The following is a 21679-nucleotide window of genomic DNA, read 5'->3' as shown; positions in this document are numbered from 1 at the left end:
CCTACAATAAGAGAATAATCACACCAATCCACACATCCAATCTATGAACAGCCAATCTTGGGAAAAGACCTTGAGAGATTATTCTAAATTTAAAAAAGCCACACAAATGACAAACAAAGAAGAAAATATATGCTATAAAAGATACTACTGGTTCCTACCTCAAAGAAATAGATAGTTGAGGTGAAAAGTTAGGCCAGTTAGATGTACATACTCACTCTACAATATAGGCGTGTATCAAAACATCCCAATTATTAGAAAAACAAAAAGCAAAAGTTTAGATAACTGGGAAAATTAGAATATAAACATAGTATGTGGTATTGATATTAGATCTGATGATTGTGATAGTGGACAAGGACTTATGCTTCATGCCCATACACGCATGTGTTTTCTGAGAACACAAAGGAGCAGATGGACAACTGGTAGCAGGTAGAAAGTATTCAACTTTCTGAATACACAAAACATGGAGAAAAAATTGGGAGACAGACATAAATATGGCAGGAGAAAACAAACTAATGCTATAATTTTGTAAGTATAAAACATCAAAAAACAAAAGGATTACAAACACAGACATATCATATCACACAGTGCATATACGTTCCCCACCCCCACCCCCCGCAGCTGGGGACCGAACCCAGGGCCTTGCGCTTCCTAGGCAAGCGCTCTACCACTGAGCTAAATCCCCAACCCCGCATATACGTTCTAAAACACCACTGCACCACAATTTGTGTATTTTTTTTTAATGTATCATTGAAATAAAAATGGTACTTTTTAAAAATGCATTTGCAGGGAAAGAGCTTCTCTAAGGAATAGTGTACGCGATACACCTGGCTTTAGGAGAGATTTCAAGTAGCTGTGGAAATAAAGCATAGAATCGAGAGGATGCTCACAGCTAAAATTAGCAGGCTGTATAATCCTAACTACACTACCGAATTCATTCATAGAATTCTGCTGAGAGTTTTTGCATCTACACTTGGTAATGCATTCTAGTGCTTACGTATGAAGAGAACACTAACCTCACATGGTAACTTTAAAAAATGGCCCTTCCTCTTTATTTTTGACATTTCAGAAGGCTTGCTATTAAATCTTTTAGTATTCAACAGAATTCACTTTCCTGTACTTTTCTTTGTTGACAGGGATTCTGACCTTTCTGCCTCCATCCCTCCTGAGTGCAGAGATCACAGGTATAAACCATCACCCCTAATTATACATCCAACTCAACGTTCTGTGCACGGAGCAAGTATTCTACCAGCTGAGCTGCATCCTGAGGTCACCTTCAACCTCCTATGTCTTTACGTCTAAAGTAAATCTCTCCTTTTAAAAAAAAATAAACTATTTCTTTTAATTTTATACGTTTTGGGTATTTTGCCTGCATATATGCCTGGGTAAGGTTGTTAAATCCTCTACAACTGTAGAAATAAACAATTGCTTTGTGGGTGCTGAGAATTCAACCTGGGCCCTCTGGAAGAGCAGCCAGCTGTCTTAACCAATAAGCCTCCTCTAAAGCCCAAAAGTGAATTTCTTATCCATAGAATATAATGTGGACATCTTTAAAATTCACTCTCTCAATCTCTATCTTCTAAGTAGGAAACTAAGTTCACTGTATTTCCAATGATTACTAACAAAGAGCTTAATTCTGCAACCATGCTCTTTGTTTGCTATTTGTTCACTCATTACTGCTCTCTTTGTAGTTAAATTTTCTAATGTGGAATTTTGAGTCCCTTCCCATTTCTTTAATATGATTTTTTATTTTTTTTCTTGCTAAGGAGGTTGTTTTTGTGGTTACCTGGAGGATAGAATTAACATTTTCACTTTATAAGAGGGAATTTTAAATTAATATTAAATTAATATTAGCTTCAAAAACATATAAACTTCTATTCCACCCCATCCTCTACCTCTTACTCCGTGTTTTTATGTAAATGCCTCCGCATTTTACTTAAAAATACACTGATACTGATTTAAAATCTAGATATGCAGTTCTTCACAGACTTACTCTGTTCATACTTCCTGTTGAGGAAGGAATAAATTCATCAAAACAAGTTCATCTAAGAACTATTACTACTTCAAAATACCTCAGAATGGGAAAAAAATGGACAACATTCAGACCAATTTTTAAAATGTTATGAAAGATAATTGGCAAACAACATCTACACGCTGTGTCAGGAACTACTTCTGCATGCTATTTCAAGAATCTACGAAACTGAAGCAGAACTGGCAGGACCTGTGATACAGTTAGAATATTTAAATGGACAACACTGATAGACCTCAGAGACAGGACATGCGATACAGTTAGAGTATTTAAATGGACAACACTGATAGACCTCAGAGGCTTATAGATTTTAGAACAGCTACATGAATGAGAAAACTGAACTCTAATATAAGATCCCATTTAATATCCAGGTATCTGTTATAGATGCCATTCTCTAAAATGTTTCTATCAAAAAGTTTCTTTGAATTCACCTGATGATGCTTGTAACAGTACAACCAGTCCTGTAGGTCTGTCTTCAGAAGAAGGACCACTCTGTCCACAAATAACACAGTCATACACAGCTTCAGAAACTTGAGGTTCTGCTGTGGTAATTTCCATAGGAATATCGTTCTCAGGAGAATCTGGAGGGGGAAAGCTATAACTCTTAAAAGAAAAGTCCCTCTTCAATATGCACTCCCCAAAAAGATCCATTCCAAATACTTTTTAAGTTAAACACTAACAAAACTCTATCATAATACAACTGAGTCTATTGTTCAAGTAAAATGTCAGCTCTAAGAAAGAACAAAAATGTTCTTTGATTAAAACAACTTTAAATAATGCATGAGTCAATATTTTGCTGTAAAATTACAATTACAGGTAAAAGTTGATACTAAAAAACAGAAGCAAAAATATCCATGTAGGGGGATGGAGAGATGTCTCAGGTTAAGAGCACTGGGTGCTCTTCCAGAGGCCCTGAGTATAAATCCCAGTAACCACATAAGTGGGATCTGATACCCACTTCTGTCACACGGGCATACGTGCAAATAAAGCACTCATATACATAAATAAGTAATCTTTAAAAACTCTGTAAGAGAAAATTTTAATTACATTTTTAAGGAACAGGTCATTTGTTTTAGTTTACACTGAGGTTCTGAAGAGAGAAAATTCGTAAGGTGGCAACTCTTATTTTAAAGTTGGTAGATGGGGTTGGGGATTTAGCTCAGTGGTAGAGCCGCTTAGGAAGTTGGCCCCTGGGTTCGGTCCCCAGCTCCAAAAAAAAAAAAAAAAAAAAAAAAAAAAAAAAAAAAAAAGTTGGTAGCAGCATAACGTAGAAAAACAGGAAACACTGGTTCCTAATGCTCTATTTCAGTAGTATCTTTCAAGTAACTGTCATCAGGGTTTATACAAGCAAACCATTGGATATCCTCAGATTATGTGTTAATAAGGCAGAACTATTACAGGAAACAACAATGATCTGGTAATATATTACTAACAATCAGAAATTAATAGCAAGGCATATAGCAGACACAGAAAGGTAAGTATCAGGTATCTTCTCATATATGTAGAAACTACTAAACTTAAAAGATGATAATTTGAAAGAAGAACTATTATAGAGAAAACAAGGAGGAAAAATATTTTTTAAGTAGACTGTTCATAGCTCTACAATCACATAGGAAATGGTACTTCTCCTCATTATAAAAATCCTAATGCCAATATGAACTGAATTAAAAGGTGAACCTGATGTTTAGAAATATCAATGTGATGGCACTCAAAAATATTTTAAAATATTTTAAAACATTATACTAATCACTGCATTTAATTAATAATTAATTAATCACTATATTTCAAAATATTTTAAAAATCACTATAAGGACCTTAGAATAACTTAAGAGAAGACCATCAAAATAAATAATCAAATGCTTATTGACAGACCTGACATATGTGAGGGCAGATTTATAGAGAACCAAGTCCCCTTAACAACTGCCTCTGCTCAACAACAAAATGGCTAAAATAATGATCTAATCTCAGGCAGGCAATATGGTTCCGAGGGTAAGGACACTTGCCCCCAACCTGACAACCTGAGCTCCATCCCCAGAACCCACATGGTAGAAGGAAAAAGTTGTCCTATGACCTCCACACACTGTAGCCATGGGCACACCTGTACCCATGTGCACGCACAATAATTAAACCACTAATCTGATCATTCTATTACTCTACTGTTTAAATAAAGACAGTAAATTATCTGTACTATTTAAACTGGTAAAGATTCAGATTAAATTATCACTATAAATAATAACTAGTTGTAGAGCTTCAAACTAAAATTTCTGACTTACCGACATCCATTGCAGTCTCCATAAAGCTTTTCTGTCGTGAAGCAAACTCTGCAAGCAATTTCTGCTGCCTTTCTCTAGCCTTTTGGCGCCTAAAGAGAAATACAATTATAAATATATGATGTGTTCAAAACCAATCTACTGTCTTAAGGAACATATGATGTAAAAATGGCCACAAAATCAAGAGCTTCCTTTTTCCTGAATTACTGTATTAAATTTCATGCAAGATTTGAATGTGCCTGAGCTAATTCTATCCTTTCCAAATGGCTTCAAACCTACTGTCTGTATAAGTAAAAATAAAAGCTAATTATCTATTTTAGAGTATGAAACAATGGATAGATTTAAAAAATCCAAATCCTCCACCAATTTTAGCAAAATGGCTGAATACAACATTAACTTAAAAAAAAAAAACAAAAACAAAAAACAAAAAAACAAAACAGTAGCCTTCCTAATATGTAAATCACAAATGGATTGAAAAAAGAAATCAGGAAAAAATACCTTTCATAGTAGCTTCAAATAATATAAAATATCTTGGGGAACTGTAACCGAGCATGGGAAGCACAATGAAGTCATGTATCATGTTTTATCATTAAAAAACTTTAAGTCTTTCAAGAAAGAAGCTATCAGAAGATGGAACGATGTCCCTTGCTCATCAATCAGTAGGATAACAGTAAAAATGGCCACCCTACTGAAAGCAATCTACAGATCAATATAATCCCCATCAAAATCCCAACACAATTCTTTACAGACTGTGAAGGGACAATTCTCAACTTCATATGGGAAAAACAAAAACAGAATAGATAAAACAATCCTGAATAATAAAGAACTTCTGGATGTCTTGTCATTCCAGACTTCAAGTTGCACTATAGAGCTGTAGTAATAAAAACACATGGCACTGGCATAAAGACAGACACACTGACCAATGAAATCAAACTGAAGACCAGACATAACTCTACACACAAATGAACACCTGAGTTTTGATAAAGAAGCCAGAAATACACACTAGGAAAAAGACCACATCTTCAACAAATGGCGCTGGTCAAAATGGATGTCTGCCTGTGGAAGAATGTATAGAGATCAATGTTTATCAACCTACACCAAACTCAAGTAGATCAAAGACCTCAACATAAAACCAGATACACTGAAGCCAATAAAAGAGAAAGTGGGGAATAGCCTTGAAGGCACTGGTACAGGAGATGACTTTCTGAACAGAACATTGATAGAGCAGGCACTAAGATCAACAATAGTATAAGGGACATCAGGAAACTGAAAAGCTTCTGTAAGGCAAACGAACATCATCAATAGGACAAAGTGGTAGCCTATAGAATGGTTGGCTACAGACTCTACATCTGATAAGAGGACTAATATCCAAAATATATATGAAGAATTCAAGAAACTAGATAGTATCAAAATTCAAATCTAGCTTAGAAATGGGAAACATCTAAACAGAGACTTCTAAATAGAGGATTCTCAAATGAATGAGAAACATTTTAAAAATATTCAACATCTTTAGCCATCTTATTATCTTTTATTTTGTCATGTTTAGTTTTTATCTCTTAGAAACCAGTTCTTTTCTAATGAGAGACAGAAAGGGACTGGAGAGAAGGTGGGGAAGAACTGGCGGAGTAAAGGGAGAGGAAACTATACTGTATGAGAAAAGAAACTATTTCAATTTAAAAAAGAGAAAAAAGAAAAGAAAATCTGGATTTCCAACAATATAATATCCAAAGTATTTGTCAGAGGCAGAAAAAGCAAGAAGTCCTGTCAGCACGAGACAGTAAAGAGGTTCTATAAAAACCTACGATGTTTACATATAAAGAAGGTCTAAAAGATAAGAATAGCCACTTATTGCTACTCTAAGACTAGCTGTCTCCTAATAGCAGGAGCAGAAGCCAGTAAATTTCTCAGTTTCTAAGAGCATCTCTAGGTTAGATTATTTTGAGTGAAGTAAAAGAGGTGAGTCCCAAAATTAGCAAAGAATAAAAAGCATTCTAAATCTAAATAATTATTCCTTTGTATTATTTCATTGTTCTTTTAGCATTTACCATTCATCTTCTTCCAAAGAATACTTTAAGATTGTTGGCAAGCAATGATAATAAATTAATAATATAGAATTATACATATGAATACAAAAGCAAAAGGAAATTGTAAAGACTTGGGCTTCCCTGATTATATTATAGAAACAATACTACTACCATGAAATTGTACTTCTATTAAGGAAGTTAGAACAATAATTTTATCAAAGAGAAGAAAGAAATGGGTGAAAAAGGTAAGCTGTTTATTAGTCAAATAGACAACTATTTAAGTTTGCATGACCATAACCAGATACAGATCAGAGCCTGTGATACAAAGCACACAGTATACAATATACATCTCACTTCCTTCTGATACCAATCTAAGCTAAGCACTATGAAGTCACACAGAATGCTAAACTGAGTTCATGTATAGTCATTTCTATGGGAGCCTAAAAGTAGTTTTCTGTTCATCTGAAATGAAGCAAAGTTGTAACATCTAGAACTTGAAAGCTGAACTTCTAATAGCAGTTTGAGAATCCTTGCACATTGCTCCTGTCAAATCAATGGAGGAAATCAAGAACACCTACAGAGAAAGGACTGTGGCACTTGAAAAGTCACAGTTTGCCAACAATTTTCAAAACACTTTTACTTACTTTGTAGGTAATTTAAGAGTTATATAAGAAAATGTGCCTTGTTGTCTTATATCTCTCTTTTGCATTGTTTTTAAGCCAAAATACTATATAGGTTATTAATCATTCATCTTATCCCAAATTTAATTCTGTTTGACACTGATCAGTTCAAAAAATAAATAAATCTACCTACCCACACCTTCCTGAACATGAAGGAAGGCTCTCATTGCCAGAAGTAAACAGTCTAGCACAAGAGGGTATTTTATGGTTAAAGAGTACAAGAAATTGGTTATATGTAGGAAACCCCCAGCAGTTGGTGGGAACAGATACAGAGACCCACAGTCGGACATTAGGTGGAGCTTATGGAATCCAGCAGAAGAAGGGAAGAAGAATTGTAGGAGTGAGAGGGGTGAAAGATACCTCAAGAAAACTCACAGAATGAACCGACCTGGGCTCACAGAGGCTCACAGAAACTGAACTGACAATAACCAGGAGCCTGCATGGGACTGACCTAGGTCCTCTGCACATAAGTTACAATTATGTAGTCTGGTCTTTGTGTGGGACTCTGAACAGTGGGAGCAGAGGCTGTCTCTGACTCCACTGCCTGCCTTTGGGACCCCTCACCCCTACTGGGTTGCTTTGTCTCTTCTCAATAGAAGATGTGCCTAGTCTTACTGCAACTTGATGTGCTATGGCTGGTTGATATTCATGTGAGGCCTCTCTTTTCTGAAAAGGAGCCAGTGGTAGGGGAGAGCTTGGAGAAGGAGGGGAAGCTGCAGTCAGGATATTGAAGAACAGAATCAGCTTAAACTCATAGTTTTGAATACATAAGGACAAGTACAAAAAATTGTCTTCTGTCTCTTCAACCCCTAATGCAAAGACACATAATTTTTTTCCAGTTCTATTCATTAAGAGGACCTGAAAGTAGCTATACTTCATTAGAAAAGGTGCAAGGATTATAGTTTCTAAATCCCATTCTCAGGTAAAAGTAACCAGAACTCCATGGGAAATGGCTGGTTCTAGGGCAAGATGAGCCTGGGGACCTCTCTGCCTATAGAGGGTAGCATGCTCAGTTAGTGAGGAGAACTGACCAAAAAAGATGAAGATCTTAGCATTAACTACAATGCTAACCTACAATGTTTGATCATCAGAATGAATACTGAATAGATCAGATAGATGATAACTCAAAGTAAAACAGAAACTCCACGAGTTTATGACTAAATAAAACAGTCCCCTCAAAGGTGATAAAAGGAAAATTACAGAGTCTCAACGTATACAGCAGCTGCAAAGAAGAGTAAGGTAAATGGACAGTGCAGCAGTCGCCTGTAGACACACTAACAGGTCAAGTAACATGACAGAAGCTGCAAGCTCACTGATGTCCCTGCCAGGCAGCAGACAAGCCCACAATGTCACTGCTGTCCTGACCCTTCAGAGGTTCCACCGTTGTGAAAATAATAGAAAGATTGATAAAACTGATCCACATTGAAAGAGACCAAAAAGATAACAATTCAATTCAATAAGCAATTGTACATTGAATATTTCTCTGATGAGAAACCTTAAACAACTATTTCAACATGAGATCTTATAATTTAATCATACTTAAATACAAAGTTAACTCCCTAATCTTATAGAATCTTACAGTTCTGCTGTGGTTACATAAGAAAAAGCCTGTACCTCTAGGAACCAAAGTATCCCAGTGTGGAGGGCAGCACACCAGCAACCTACTCAGAAACCTCAGCAAGGCCCTAAACCATTTCTCCACATTGGAGATTACTTTAAAATAAAGCCCATGAAAATTTAAGCGTATCCTCAAAGAAATGGTGTCACTAAGGAATATATATAAATGTATTATGTATCTGCTTAAAGCACTCCAAGAGTAATACAGAAATGTTTCAATAGACAGAAGCTCTGATCAATCCAGTGGGTGTGGCCTCTCTCACCACCTCTGGGTGAGCTCTGAAGATGAGGATCTTCTTTCATTAAAGCCACTGTGCACCTCACCTCTAAGCACATACATTATGAGTCTACCTGCTGATAAAAGAATATTCCAAGTAATAAATCTGTACATCAAACATGGTATGATCTATGGTATAACTAAAATTCAAGTGCATTTCTTGGGTACTCAGGAGCTAAGAGCATTTACTGCTCTTGCAGAGGATCTGTGTTTAGTTCCCAGTCCTCCATGTGACAACGCATAATCACCTGACACTCCTGTTTCAGAGTATGCAACACCCTCTTCTGGGCTCCACACATAGCAGGCACACACATGGTGAGCAGTCATACATGCACCCATGCATATAAAATAAATCTTTTTTAATGTGTTAATCAAAGTTCTGTGAAACCAACTTTTTAACAAAAGTCTACATTATTCCATTAGACACACATGTAAATAAGGACAAGTTCCGTGAGATTCAGTACATTTAAGAAGTATTCTGGAGGTTGAGAATGCTAAAGGAAATTATTAAGACTAAGACTTCTGTGTTGGCTAGTCTTGTGTCAACTTAACATACAAACTAGAGTTGTCTGAAAGGGGGGAGACTTAATAGAGAAAAATCCCTCTATAAGCCCAACTGCAAGACACTGTCTAATTAGCTGTTGATGGAGGAGGGACTAGCCCTTGTGGGTTTGGGTTCATATGAAAGCAGGCTGAGCAAGCCATGGGAAGCAAGCCAGTAAGCAGCACTCTGCCAGGCTTCTGCATCAGCTCCTGCCTCCAGGTTCCTGACCTGTTTGAGTTTCTGTGCTGACTTCTTTTAGTAATGAACATCAATATGGAAGTGTCAGCCACCTAAACCCTTTTCTCCGCACCTTGCTTCTGGTCATGGTGTTTTGCTGCAGCAATAGAAACCCTGAGGCAACTCCCATTTGTACTTCTGTGTTCTTTCTATGGAACCAGTGTATTGTGGAAAAGATGCCAAAGTTTTTATGGGTGACAGAGAACTGCCAATACCAAGAGTTTATAAACTGCCTTTTATTATCGCAAAACTTAATCTAAAACAGAAGAGACACAGCAAGGTTCAAACTCACCTCCCTTAACTGTCTGCTATAGAATTAGTTCCAATGTCTTCACCTTTGCCTTCTCTCTCTCTCTCTCTCTCTCTCTCTCTCTCTCTCTCTCTCTGTGTGTGTGTGTGTGTGTGTGTGTGTGTGTGTGTGTGTGTGTGGGGAAGGGAGAGGAGAGGGAGGGGGGAGGAATAGAGGGACAGAGGGACAGAGAGACGGAGGGAGAGAGAGAGTCTTCACTTTTTTGTAGTGCTGGGACTTAACTCCTGGGTGTTAAGCATGTGTGCTACCACTGAACTACATCCCCAATTCCTACAGCATCACATTAAAAGGACTTCTGTAGAAATGGTATCTAAACTATGTCTTCTAGTGTCATAGCTATTATTAGCAATAATTACAAAATACTCTTAACCAAGTAAACTTTGATTCACTGCATGTTTACCTTCTTAAAACAGAACAGCCTAGTACATAATCAGGAGGAAAAAGCCTCCAATTTAAAGAGATTAGCAGAAGTAAGCCAACTCATTTTCAACTTTCCACTTTTATTAATAGATGCATTAAATTTAAATGCCATTTAAATTACACATCAGTTCTTTAGAATTCCTATTCATAAAGTGTAATCCTATAAGAAGAAAATAGGAATGTTATTATTATTCTATTTATCCCTTTTTTAGGACTTTTGTGGTTTGCTTGTGCTTTTGACTTTGGTCAACATATGCATGGAGGTGTGGGTGGCAGCATGGGGACTCTTTCTATCATTTTCTCCTATTCCCTCCACACTAGGCACTCAGTGAACCAGCAGCTGACTGTTTAAGCTAGAGAGTCTGGTCAGTGAGCTCCGAGGGGACCACACACAGGCACAGCCATGCCCAGATTTGACAGCTGCTAGGCACTCGGCTCTCTCCTTTGTACAGTACACTTACCCACTCTGCCATCTCTGCAGCCCCTATGTACTTTCTTTGTCTCTAAACACAATTTTTTCTTACACAATCACATATGTGACTAAAATGGCTTCTCACACAGTTATCCCAGGACGATCTCCCTCATAACTAGCAAAATACATGGGACTGTCAAACTTATGTGAACTCAGAACACCAAACAAAGTTGACAGTTTTTTTCTCTGTCCTTTTACATCGTCGTCGTCATTAGTGCCACCTGTACTCGTTAGTTTTAATTATCAACTTTACCAAGCTCCAGTCACCTCAGAAGGAAGCCTCAGTTCATGGACTGCCCAGATCAACTGGCCTGTTACCAGGTTTGTGGGGAAATCGTCTTCATTGTTACTGACACAGGTAGTCCAGCCCACTGTAGGTACCACCATTCCCTGGGAAGGTGGCCGTGTGTGTGTGTGTGTGTGTGAGATCTCCCAGGACCCACAAGACAGAACAGACTTCTAAAAGTGGTCCTCTGACCTCCATATGCACACAGTAGCCTATGTATTAACATGCATACAAGCATATGTGCATGCACACATACAATAAATAAATGTTTTTTAAGGAAATATCCAAAATACTTTATTTGCTATTTAAGTAAAGTTAAACCTTCTTTCTTCACAGCAAGAGAATCCTTAGGTGCTGCAGCAGTAATAGTATTAGCAGTGTTTCTGAAGACGCCTCCAACTTTCAGTGTAATTTTACACTGGAGTCAGCAATTCCCATCTTTTTATCCATAAAGTATTCCGCATCCCACACACAGAAGCACTAGCTGTGGCCAATCATTCACCTTACAAAGCAAGCAGCTGTGGCTGCTCTAACTCAAATAACCAGGTCATTAGCCCTGAATGACCGAAGAAGAGAAAAGCCCAAATCATAAACTGTTCTGTAAATATTAGAAACAGTAAAAATGACAATACCTTTCCTCCTTGTCCAGAGTCTTCTTCTCTGCTGTGGTGATCTTTTTGGGTGGCACGGGAGGAGTCACTTTTCTGCATATCTCTTCAATGATGCGCTTGTTCATTCTGCTTTGCACTGCAGCTTTTAGCAAAATCCTTTCTACAGCAGTTATACCATCTCCATGACTGTATTTTGGAATTTCTGGTTGTATTAAAACTTCTATGTCATCAAGCCATGGAGGATAGTAAGAGTTTTGTTTTCCTGAGAGTTTGTGGTGAAGTTTTATTAGCAAAGACAATATGCTTTCCTTAATTTCCAAAATAGCTGTGGTTAACTGGGGAGCTGAGCCAGGAGCTGACCATTTACTTGGAGTCTTGGGCCGAACCACCTGATTTGCTTCACTGTTGTTTCGATTGATGATCTCCTGAAATTTCTTTCTACGCTCTGCTACTAAGCTGAAAACTTGAGCTGTACCAGAATTCTACCAGTAAAATTAAGAACAACAGAAAGATGAAGAAGTTAGTCAATAACCAATTCTAAAAATGTATCAATCACTGTATTTATCCAAAGGGAATGCTTCATTTTCATCCAAAGATTTCTCTAGCAGATAACCCGTTTCCTTCATTTCTTTCTCAAATAGATATACGACCACTTTATGCGGACAGCGATAAGGAACAGAAGGTCACTGCAGTTGACCCTCTGTTCAACCTGAGCCAATGTTCCACTAAAAACAAACAAAGCGTAGGCCAAACCTGCAGCCATATTACAAAACAACAAAAATTAAAGAAAACTAAAATACATAAACTGAGCTTCTCAGTTTAAGAAAAACTGCTGTCTCACACACCACTCATGAAGAAACTGCATAGACTCTGTTACCTTCTGCAGGGGTGCTACAGCTTCCACACAGAAAAAACATTCCATTTCCCTTCATTTTTTAAGACCGTAAATATTAATTTCACTTTTAAGGAACTTCAAAGTGAAAATTACAAAGATTTCAAGTTTTAAAACTGAAATATAAGGATACAATCTAAAGACTAAATTAATTTTCTTCACACTGCATATCACCATATGTTATTTGAGTAGACATTTTTAGTCAAGTGCTCTTCTCAATAATTTGTCTTCTAAACAGCCCTTTTGCCAAAACAAACACATCAGTCCTCTTAGACATCATCTTTTAACTAAAATATGAATCAGTTTAATGGATCTCATCTTTCTAAAAAGAACACTAAAAAGTATCCTTTTGTAAGTCAAATTACAGTATAAAATTTTAACATTCAATGTTTTTAAAGTACTCTACAACATTAGGATCAAAAGAGCCTCTGATAGAGGTTCCAAGTTTTTAATTAAAATCCTTTATAGTGTTCACAACAAAAATATGTCAAATGCAAGAAATATTCTAACCAATAGACTTGACTACAAGAAATACTAATTCAGCTCTCTCTAGTCACATGATACGTAGTGTATAGGAAAGAAAACTACTTATCTGACACGTCATCTTAATACTTTTTCTTTTTTAAATTTTATTTATTTTTAGGGGGTTGGGGATTTAGCTCAGTGGTAGAGCGCTTGCCTAGCAAGCGCAAGGCCCTGGGTTCGGTCCCCAGCTCCGAAAAAAAAGAAAAAAAAATTTTTATTTATTTTATATATATATGGGAGTTTTAGCCACATATATGTCTGTGCATCATGTGCATGCCTGGTGCTTGGGACTGGAGTTACAGACAGCTGTGAGCCACTATGTGGGTGTTGGGATTGAACCCAGTTCCCCTGGAAGGGATGACAGTGCTCTTAACTGCTGAGCCTTCTCTCCAGCTACACTTCTCACTTTATTTTAAAGATTAATTAAGCAACATGCAAAGAGCTGGTCTTCACAATGAGTTCCAAAACACAACAGACGAAATACAAGTAGTTATAGGCCTGTTTCATTAGTTAATTGCCACAGAAGCAAAAGAAAAAAAATATTTTTAATAGGCATGCTGCCAGCAATAATATTTATTTTGATTTAGGAATAGTCATTTTTAAGATGTTAATAAGACAATTGAAATTCTAATGTAAGTAGATACACGTAGGCCACCTGAAACTGTCCAGAACACTTTTAACACTAAAATGAAAAATTTACTACTAATCACTCTGCATTTTTTGATCAATAACATAAATTTACTTGAAATTAAATATAAATAACCTTATTAAAAGTAAAAAACTAATTTCAAGAAATCTTTTTTATTTAATTATATTAATCACACACAAACACACACAAATACTTCAGTGTTTTTTTTTCCTCATTTCCAATTAGCCATGTTGCTAGTTAATGCAAATACCATACACATCTACCTCTCTTTGAAGAACTTTAGGCCGTCGGGAATTCTAGCAGGTTGAAGGAAAAAAAATGGTTAAGGCCACAGCGCTCAGACATGTCAAGAAAGAAAAGACAACCTAAAGCCCCCTAACAGTGTTTTCTTCCGAATGCTGGAGGTTATCTAAGCATGTCTCAGTACAACACAAGCCTTCCCCTTCCTCTCTCCCTTTTAAACTCACTTGTAAAGAGCCCAAGCCATCAGAGCTGGTGCTGGCGAGGGAATCCCTTTTCAACTCAGGAGCAGTCTCTGGGACCCGCACTCTGACATAATTTATAAAGTGCCGCATGTTTGATACCAAGTTACTGCCAGGGAACCAACTGTCATGACAACGTTCTGGTCCACCCATTGATACCTAAGATATATGCAAACAAATCAATCAATCAATCAATCTATCAATCAATCAATGGACTAATTAATCAACAGAAAATAAGTACTCACACATACGTACACTCCCCAGAAGCCATATTTTTTGTTCCCACTATAACACCAAAAATACATAAACAGCTTTCTTTAATTTTTTTCATTTAAATGATAAATTTCAACAGTTTTGTGCATGAAGTAATTCCGTAAGTGTCGAGGAAAGTTTCAAAGACCCATATGCATTTTAAGAATAAAGCCTTTTTAGGCCAGAGAGTTGGCCCCGCAGGTACACTATCTGTCAAGCCTTATTACAACATGAGTAAAATCCCCAGGTCCCATATGGCAGAAGGAAAGAAAGAGCTCCTGCAAGCTGTCCTCTACCTGAGCATGGGCATCATGGTACACATCCATACATATTAAGTAAATAAAATAAATAGGACCTTCTTACCAGTTCTTCAAATTTAAGAATTAAAAATCTAAAAATAGGGGCTGGAAAGATAGCTCAGTGGTTAAGAGCACAGTCTGCTCCTCCAGAAGAGTCAGGTTCCATTCCCAGCACCCACTTGGTAGCTCACAAACATCTGTAAATCCAGTTCCTGGGAATCTGACGCCCATTTCTGGCCTCCAAGTGTATTGCAAGTAAATGCTGTACAGAGAAGCGTGCGGGCAAATGCCAATACAGAAAAGCAGCAGTGCACCGTTCATCCCAGCACTCAGGAGGCAGGAGGAGATGGACCTTTGAATTGGAGCCCAGCCTGGACTACAGAGAGGGTTCCAGAGAAACCCCATCTTGGGGGAAAAACAACAACAACAATAAAACCACCCAATCGAGAACTGTGCCTAGAATAAGTGCCCGAGACAGACAGACAGACGGCAAGAGCAGTGCTTACCTCTTCCTCAGAGTCGTCCTCAGCAGAGTCTTCCAGGCCTAATTCAATCAGATACAACACCATGCAGAGCACGTGTTCAGACAGATTTTGATGATCCATCAGAATCTTTAAAAAAATAAAAACAACTCATAAATATTTTTCACAAAATTTATTTTATTTAAAGATTCAAAAAATTCTATTTTAAACAAAAATCATTATCAGATAATTATCAGATATAAAATCAGGTATGCAAATGAAAATCTTAGTAAAAACACAATCTGAAACAAACTCTAGGTTTGCTTTGACAATTTGTAGAACTTTTATTAGATTTGTCTTTTACGTATGTGTATAGAGTGTGTGTGCACAAGACTGCAGATATTCTCATAGACCAGAGTCATATACTGAATCTTCTGGGGCTGGAGTTACAGACGGTTGTGAAATGTACAATGAGGTTGCTGAAAACTGAACTCAGGTCCTCAGCAAGAACAGGATGGGCTCTTAACCACTGAGCCATCTTTCATCTCCTACATAGGAATACTGTGCAGTAACTGAAAACAGAAGTTTGAAGACTTCCTAAAGAGTGCCCCATTAAACAGTTCACAAATCACTAATATAAACATAGCAATCTCTAGTAAAATAATTTACCAAGGATACTTTACATCATAATCTTCTGATAGTCTCCTGAAGACAAGAAGCCAAATTTAACAAAAACAGTCATTTATTTAAATGCAACTGCAGTTGGCTAGCAGAACAAAATAGATGCTGTCTTCAGCGTTCTGGGTCCCTAAATATTTTCTGTATCTATATAAATATGTAAGGCAATGTGAGGTTTAAATGATAAGGAACAAGGAAAATTCTATGAACTTCACCACATACATAGATCATCCAACTAAAACCTTACTCATCTTATACAGGATCTCAGGGCTGTAATAGCCCAGTGATCAGAAGATCCCTAAACTACTTCAGGAACAAGATGGCACAGCAGCTACTGTTTGTCTCGTTATAAAAAGGTGACCAAATGGGGAAGGAGAGAAGAAAGGGTTCAGCAAGAGGTGGCCCGGTCAGCTTGGGGGTTGATAATGGACTGAAAAGATGGTGAGCTCAGCTGAGCCTGACAGGAGTAGTCCAAATGAATGGCTGAGGAAAAACCTAATTCTTTGTAACTAAAGACAGATACTCACTGACTGATTTCCTACTATTTGACAAGTAGGAGAACAACTCCACTTTCTCTTGCAAAACCTCATTTTTAGAAAGCTCTGTTTATATCTACTTGACATGTAGTAACACTCTTTGGTCTTAGCTTTTCCATATCTAAAGGTGAAAAAGAAGCCCAGATTACTTGAGATTGGCTTCGCTTTGAATCTGCCATTTGCTTAGAACAGTGCCTAGCAATTAATGTCCAAAACACAGTCAGCAGGTGGTGCCAAGCAGACAGAGCCTAAGGAGGAATCTGAAGTGGGAGCCTCCAGGCTCCCAGTTTCTAACCCAGCACATTATGGAGGGAAGCAAGACTCAAACATCCTCAGCTGTCTAAACATCACTGCACACAGCTCTCAGCCTCTCCTGCAATGCCCACCATTTCTGTCTCCTCTTGATAGAGCATTGCTACTAAATCCAAAGAGATTTTGAATAGAAATCCAATGACATTACAAATTTAACTGAGAGAAATAAAAGCTAAAGATTCTGAACAAAGAAATAAAGCCATTTTCTGGGAAGTGCCACCATGTTCTTTAGTAACACACATGGCAAGGAAGAACAGCATCTTGCTGCAAGAGCCTTCTGCAAAGTTGACTGGACAGTGCTGGGCAATTAGAGTATGCCAGAAAAGCTAGCATAAACAAATTCTAAATGTGGAAAAAAAAAAAAAACAAACCTGGCCAAAAGAGTCTTGAAACAACTAAAACACTAATCTGTCATCTCTGATAAAAACACGTCTAGATTGAGTAAGTTTTAAAAGTTGAAAAAGTAACTTCAAAGAGATTCTCAGTAAAGCTTCCTTCATTTATCATGAATTATTATTATTCATCATTTGAACTAGTTACTAACCTCTGAATCTCCACTCTCCCCTTATGAACTGAGAACAACACAGGATTTCCTGACACACTGTAATGTCTATAGTATGCATTCAGTACAGAGGCCTGGCTCTGGGAAATCCTACCAATTACATTTGCCTACAAAATCAACACAAACTGCTCTCCAATATGAACGTGTTCTACATATTTTAATGGAGAAGGACACTATACATTATTTTTTTCTAATAATCCTTTTGATAAATTATAAAAATAAGTTTTTCAAGGCACTTTTGAAAGGCACTGATCTAAGAATCTTGGTGCAATATAACTTCTAGCTTTTATAATGGCCATGGGTGGTATTGAAAAGAAGTATATAGAAATCTAAAAGCACCGGTTCATTATGTGGCAAACACAAAGAGATCTATTTAACCAAGTAATGCATGCTTTCTTAAATAATTAAAAATTATCTGTATAGTCAATAGAAATTTGTAAACAGAATAAGCTTAGGTTTCCTTTAATTTTTTAAATGAAAAAGAAAAATTATACATTTTCTTTATTTCTAATTATATAACATTTATCCCTATTATTTTATAGATACTACAGGTATAATTATCTTTCATCTCTTATTAAAAATCCCAGAGTATACACACATATTACATATATGTGCATATGAGTATGTGTATGAACGTATACACACATTCTCTTTATATTTCATGTAACTTTTAGAACAGAGTAAGTTGGTTTTGTGAGAGAAAACCCCAAATTGAAACAAATTTTAGGTAATGGGAAAATAAAGGATGTTTTAAAAAAAAGTGTCTAAAGAACCCACATTCAAATCCTTTTGTGTCAAATTCTTAAGAAGTAAAAAGCAGAGATAACCGTTCTAGAGTAAGGCCGCTGGCTCACACAGCGACACCTGCTTTTGTCACGCAGTAGGACTGGCTGGCTGTTCACTTCCTCCGTCTTCCCTGGCACAGCTCCTACGGCCGCACCACCTCTCACTTTACAGAAGCCATAACAAGTACTCCAGTCTCAAGTGTTTGTCTGAAGCTAAACAACAAACACTTCTCTACAAAGAAATACAACTGCTTCCTAATTTTTCAATATGGAATTCAAATACATGTAATTATAATTTACCCTTACACGTCAAAAAATTTATAAACACACTTTTCTTTATAAGTGGTACCCTCATATAAATAGTCATTTAGTTCTTTGATTTGAAAATTATGAAAATAAATTGTAATCTTAGTCATTCTATCTAATCAAATTACTACTCTACCTTGTAAAGCAGAGTGAACAGCACAATGTGTAAGGTTTTACAATGCAGAAGTCTCATGAGACCTTTATAACTGGGATGGAGTGATGTTCTTTTCTTATAAGGAGGCCAGGGATTTCCAGAAAATTTTCCACTCTGTTTTAAACTGTAAAAATAAAGCAAAATCAAGTTTACATGACAGACTCATAAACTATGGTTTAAACAGTAATTTACAGGCACTCATTTCTATTTTCTATACATTACTAATTATTCATAAATGCTTTCAAAAGCCAAACAGATATTTATTCTTATACTTTTACTTATACTTTCACTATGCACATTACTTTCCCTTTACTTTTGGATAGAAATCAGTTAAAAAAACAAAACCAAAAACTTGAAAAATGAATGTAAAAAATGCTAACAAAAAAAATAAATGAAAAGAATCCATAATAAAATTTTTAGCAAAGTGACTTTCTATTCTAACCCTTGACAAAATCAGTAATCAGAAAATATCCCCGCTACTAAAGGCTGGAAAGCAGGCTGGATAGGAGTGTGACCTTCTGACCCCACCCTTGAGCTCCTAAAAGAGAAAGAGTACTGGGGCAGCAGAAGAAACATGATCAATAAACATCAACACTACGGGCATAGTTTACCACCTTTGAGGGCCGTCAAGATGGCTCACCAGGAAAAGGTGCTTGCCACCAAGACCTCAAGACCTACGTTCAACCTGCTGACCCACATGGTAGAAGAGAACTGACTCCTACGAGTTGTCCTCTGACCTCCACACAATCACCTGTGGCAACATGTGCATGTGTGCATGCATGTGCACACACACTAAATGAACACAATGTAAGAAATAAAGTCTGAGTATATGTCTACTCTACTGTTTAAAGGTGTTGGACTCACACAAGGCTCAGTCATGGAAATGAGATCCTTCTACTGCTGAGACCTAGAAAGTCTTTAAAGGAAGAGAATAACTCACAAGAAGTAACAAGTTTGTCTGTGTCTTCTAGAACAGGAGGACCCCAGGAACACAGTAATGACAATCTTTTTTTTTAAAAAACCATCCATCTTTTTATTGTTAAATCAAAGAGGTATCACTACTAAGGAGCATCAAAGGGAGTGGAAACAGAACTAGGCCCAGAGCAGTGAGGAATTAATGAGCACAGGAAGGCTAAGGAGGGAGAGCAGTGAGAATGTGCAGACGATTCTAGGCGAGGGGATCTGGTGCTACTTTGACCTCTCACAAGTGCCTAGGTAAATGAATAGTGGGATAAGATTTCTAAGTCCACTATGTGCTTAATTAAGAGTCATCTTCTCCTTCCTCAGCCTCCTCTTCATCGTCATTCTAGTCAACATCCACAGGTCACCCCAGCAGCAGTCATCTGCTCCTGCCTCAGACTCCATCTTCACATTTCTCATCGTTCTTCACTGAGAGCTGCTCTGCTCTTCCTCAGACTTTGCATTCTTCATCTCTACTGGGGATGAGAAGGAAAAGTCTGCTTGTTTGCTTTGTTCTTTTTCAATTTTTTCCAGCATTTTCAACTTATCTGAGCCAGTTCTTTCTTAATAGCCGAAAGTCATCACCTTTCAACTTTCCAGACGTGGTAGAAGATCCCCGTTGTGTATTCTTGAAATTAAATCCACATCTGCCTTTCATGAGGCGTTCCCGCACATGAGGCGTTTGGAAGCTCCGGTCTATCTCTGCTGCAGATCGTTTCACACCTGCTTCTCCTCGGCTCACTTCTACTCTGCAGCCAGGTTGATAGGGAAAACCTGGCCAGCGGTCACTCTCCCATCCTCTCCAGCTACAGCAGCTCGGGCATTTTTTTCATTAACATACTGGACAAAGGCAAAGTTCCTATGCAAAGAGAACCCACAATTTTGCCATAGTTTAAAAAGATGGCCTCCACATCAGACTTCTTGACCACCAGAGTGTTGAGATTACCAATGAATACACAGGAATTCATGGATCAAGGATCTGCCTTGCTGGTAACATTGCTGGCCATCTCCTTTGATAATAAGCTTTCTCACAAAGCTGAAAATATAGCTGAAGATTAAAAAAGTCTCCTACAAGGAAGGACAGCGAGAAGAGACTGCCTCTCCTACTGCAGGTCACGCCGAGATGCCAGAGCTACAGCAGCAGGGGACCACACGACTGTTCAGCGCTCTGTCTCCTCACAAAATGCCAGTAACTACAACCTTACACACAAATAGTTGCAGGCTTAAGGCACAATAGGCAAAGTTTGAAAGAATTATGTAGAAAAGTTGACAGACAATCCATGTTGCTCTGAGCCCAAGGGGGAAAAAAGGAAGAGTTTTAACAACACTATTAATAAGCTTGAATCACAACAGTTAGGTGCTCTTACTATATTTATACAAAGTGCACTCAGAATACCCCTCAGTACCACATAGAGCTGGGTACACAGGAACACACTTGGAATCCCAGCACTTGAGGGTAGAGGCAGGAGACTGGGAAGGTCAAGATTACCCTCAACTATATAATGAATCTGAAGCCACCAGCTGCATATGTGGCAGAGGATGTCATTGTCTGGCATTGATGAGAGGGAAGACCCTTGGTCCTGTGGAGGCTCAATACACCTAGCATAGGGGAGTCCTAGAGCTGTGAGGTGGAAATGGGGGGTGGAGGGACTCCCTCATAGAAGCAGGGGGAGGGGAATGGATAGGGGTTTGGGAAGGGGAAACCAGGAAGGAGGATAACATTTGAAATGTAAATAAAATAACCAATTAAAAATATGTGATATATATAACATATATTTTTTAAAAAGTCAGGCATGGCCATGTCTGCTTGAAACTCCAGTTTCAGGAGATGGAGCACCCTCTTCTGGTCCTCAGAGAAACCAGGAACACATGAAGTGCACTTATATACACGCAGGCAAACACTAATACACATACAATAAAAATAAATCTTTTTAAAAATTAAATAAACAACTCTTAAAAGAAAGTCTACCCAAGAAAATAAAGGAAGCAGGGCAATCAATAGTAGCGCACACCTCTCATCTCTCTCTGCTTCTTGGGAAGCAGAGGTGGGTG

General features: G+C 37.6%; 1 protein-coding gene and 1 pseudogene across 3 annotated transcripts in view; both read right to left on the bottom strand.

Moving 5' to 3' along the window:
- Ubr3 (ubiquitin protein ligase E3 component n-recognin 3) overlaps positions 1 to 21679 on the bottom strand; it is a 146080-nt gene that overhangs the window by 55824 nt on the left and 68577 nt on the right. For all 3 annotated transcript variants that reach the window (XM_032903454.1, XM_032903453.1, XM_032903452.1), the window contains exons 20-25: positions 18650 to 18791; positions 15380 to 15484; positions 14308 to 14481; positions 11796 to 12256; positions 4300 to 4388; positions 2458 to 2607 (exon numbers count right to left, since the gene is read on the bottom strand). In XM_032903454.1, the coding sequence (XP_032759345.1) occupies positions 2458 to 2607; positions 4300 to 4388; positions 11796 to 12256; positions 14308 to 14481; positions 15380 to 15484; positions 18650 to 18791 (1121 nt within the window). The remainder of the gene's footprint in view (positions 1 to 2457; positions 2608 to 4299; positions 4389 to 11795; positions 12257 to 14307; positions 14482 to 15379; positions 15485 to 18649; positions 18792 to 21679) is intronic.
- Positions 18827 to 21316, bottom strand: LOC116901492 (annotated as a pseudogene).

The sequence above is a fragment of the Rattus rattus genome, chromosome 5, assembly GCF_011064425.1.
Source record: "Rattus rattus isolate New Zealand chromosome 5, Rrattus_CSIRO_v1, whole genome shotgun sequence".
Taxonomy (NCBI): domain Eukaryota; kingdom Metazoa; phylum Chordata; class Mammalia; order Rodentia; family Muridae; genus Rattus; species Rattus rattus.
The sequence above is the reverse complement of the archived record's forward strand: the minus strand, read 5'-3'. Positions and strand labels throughout refer to the sequence as shown.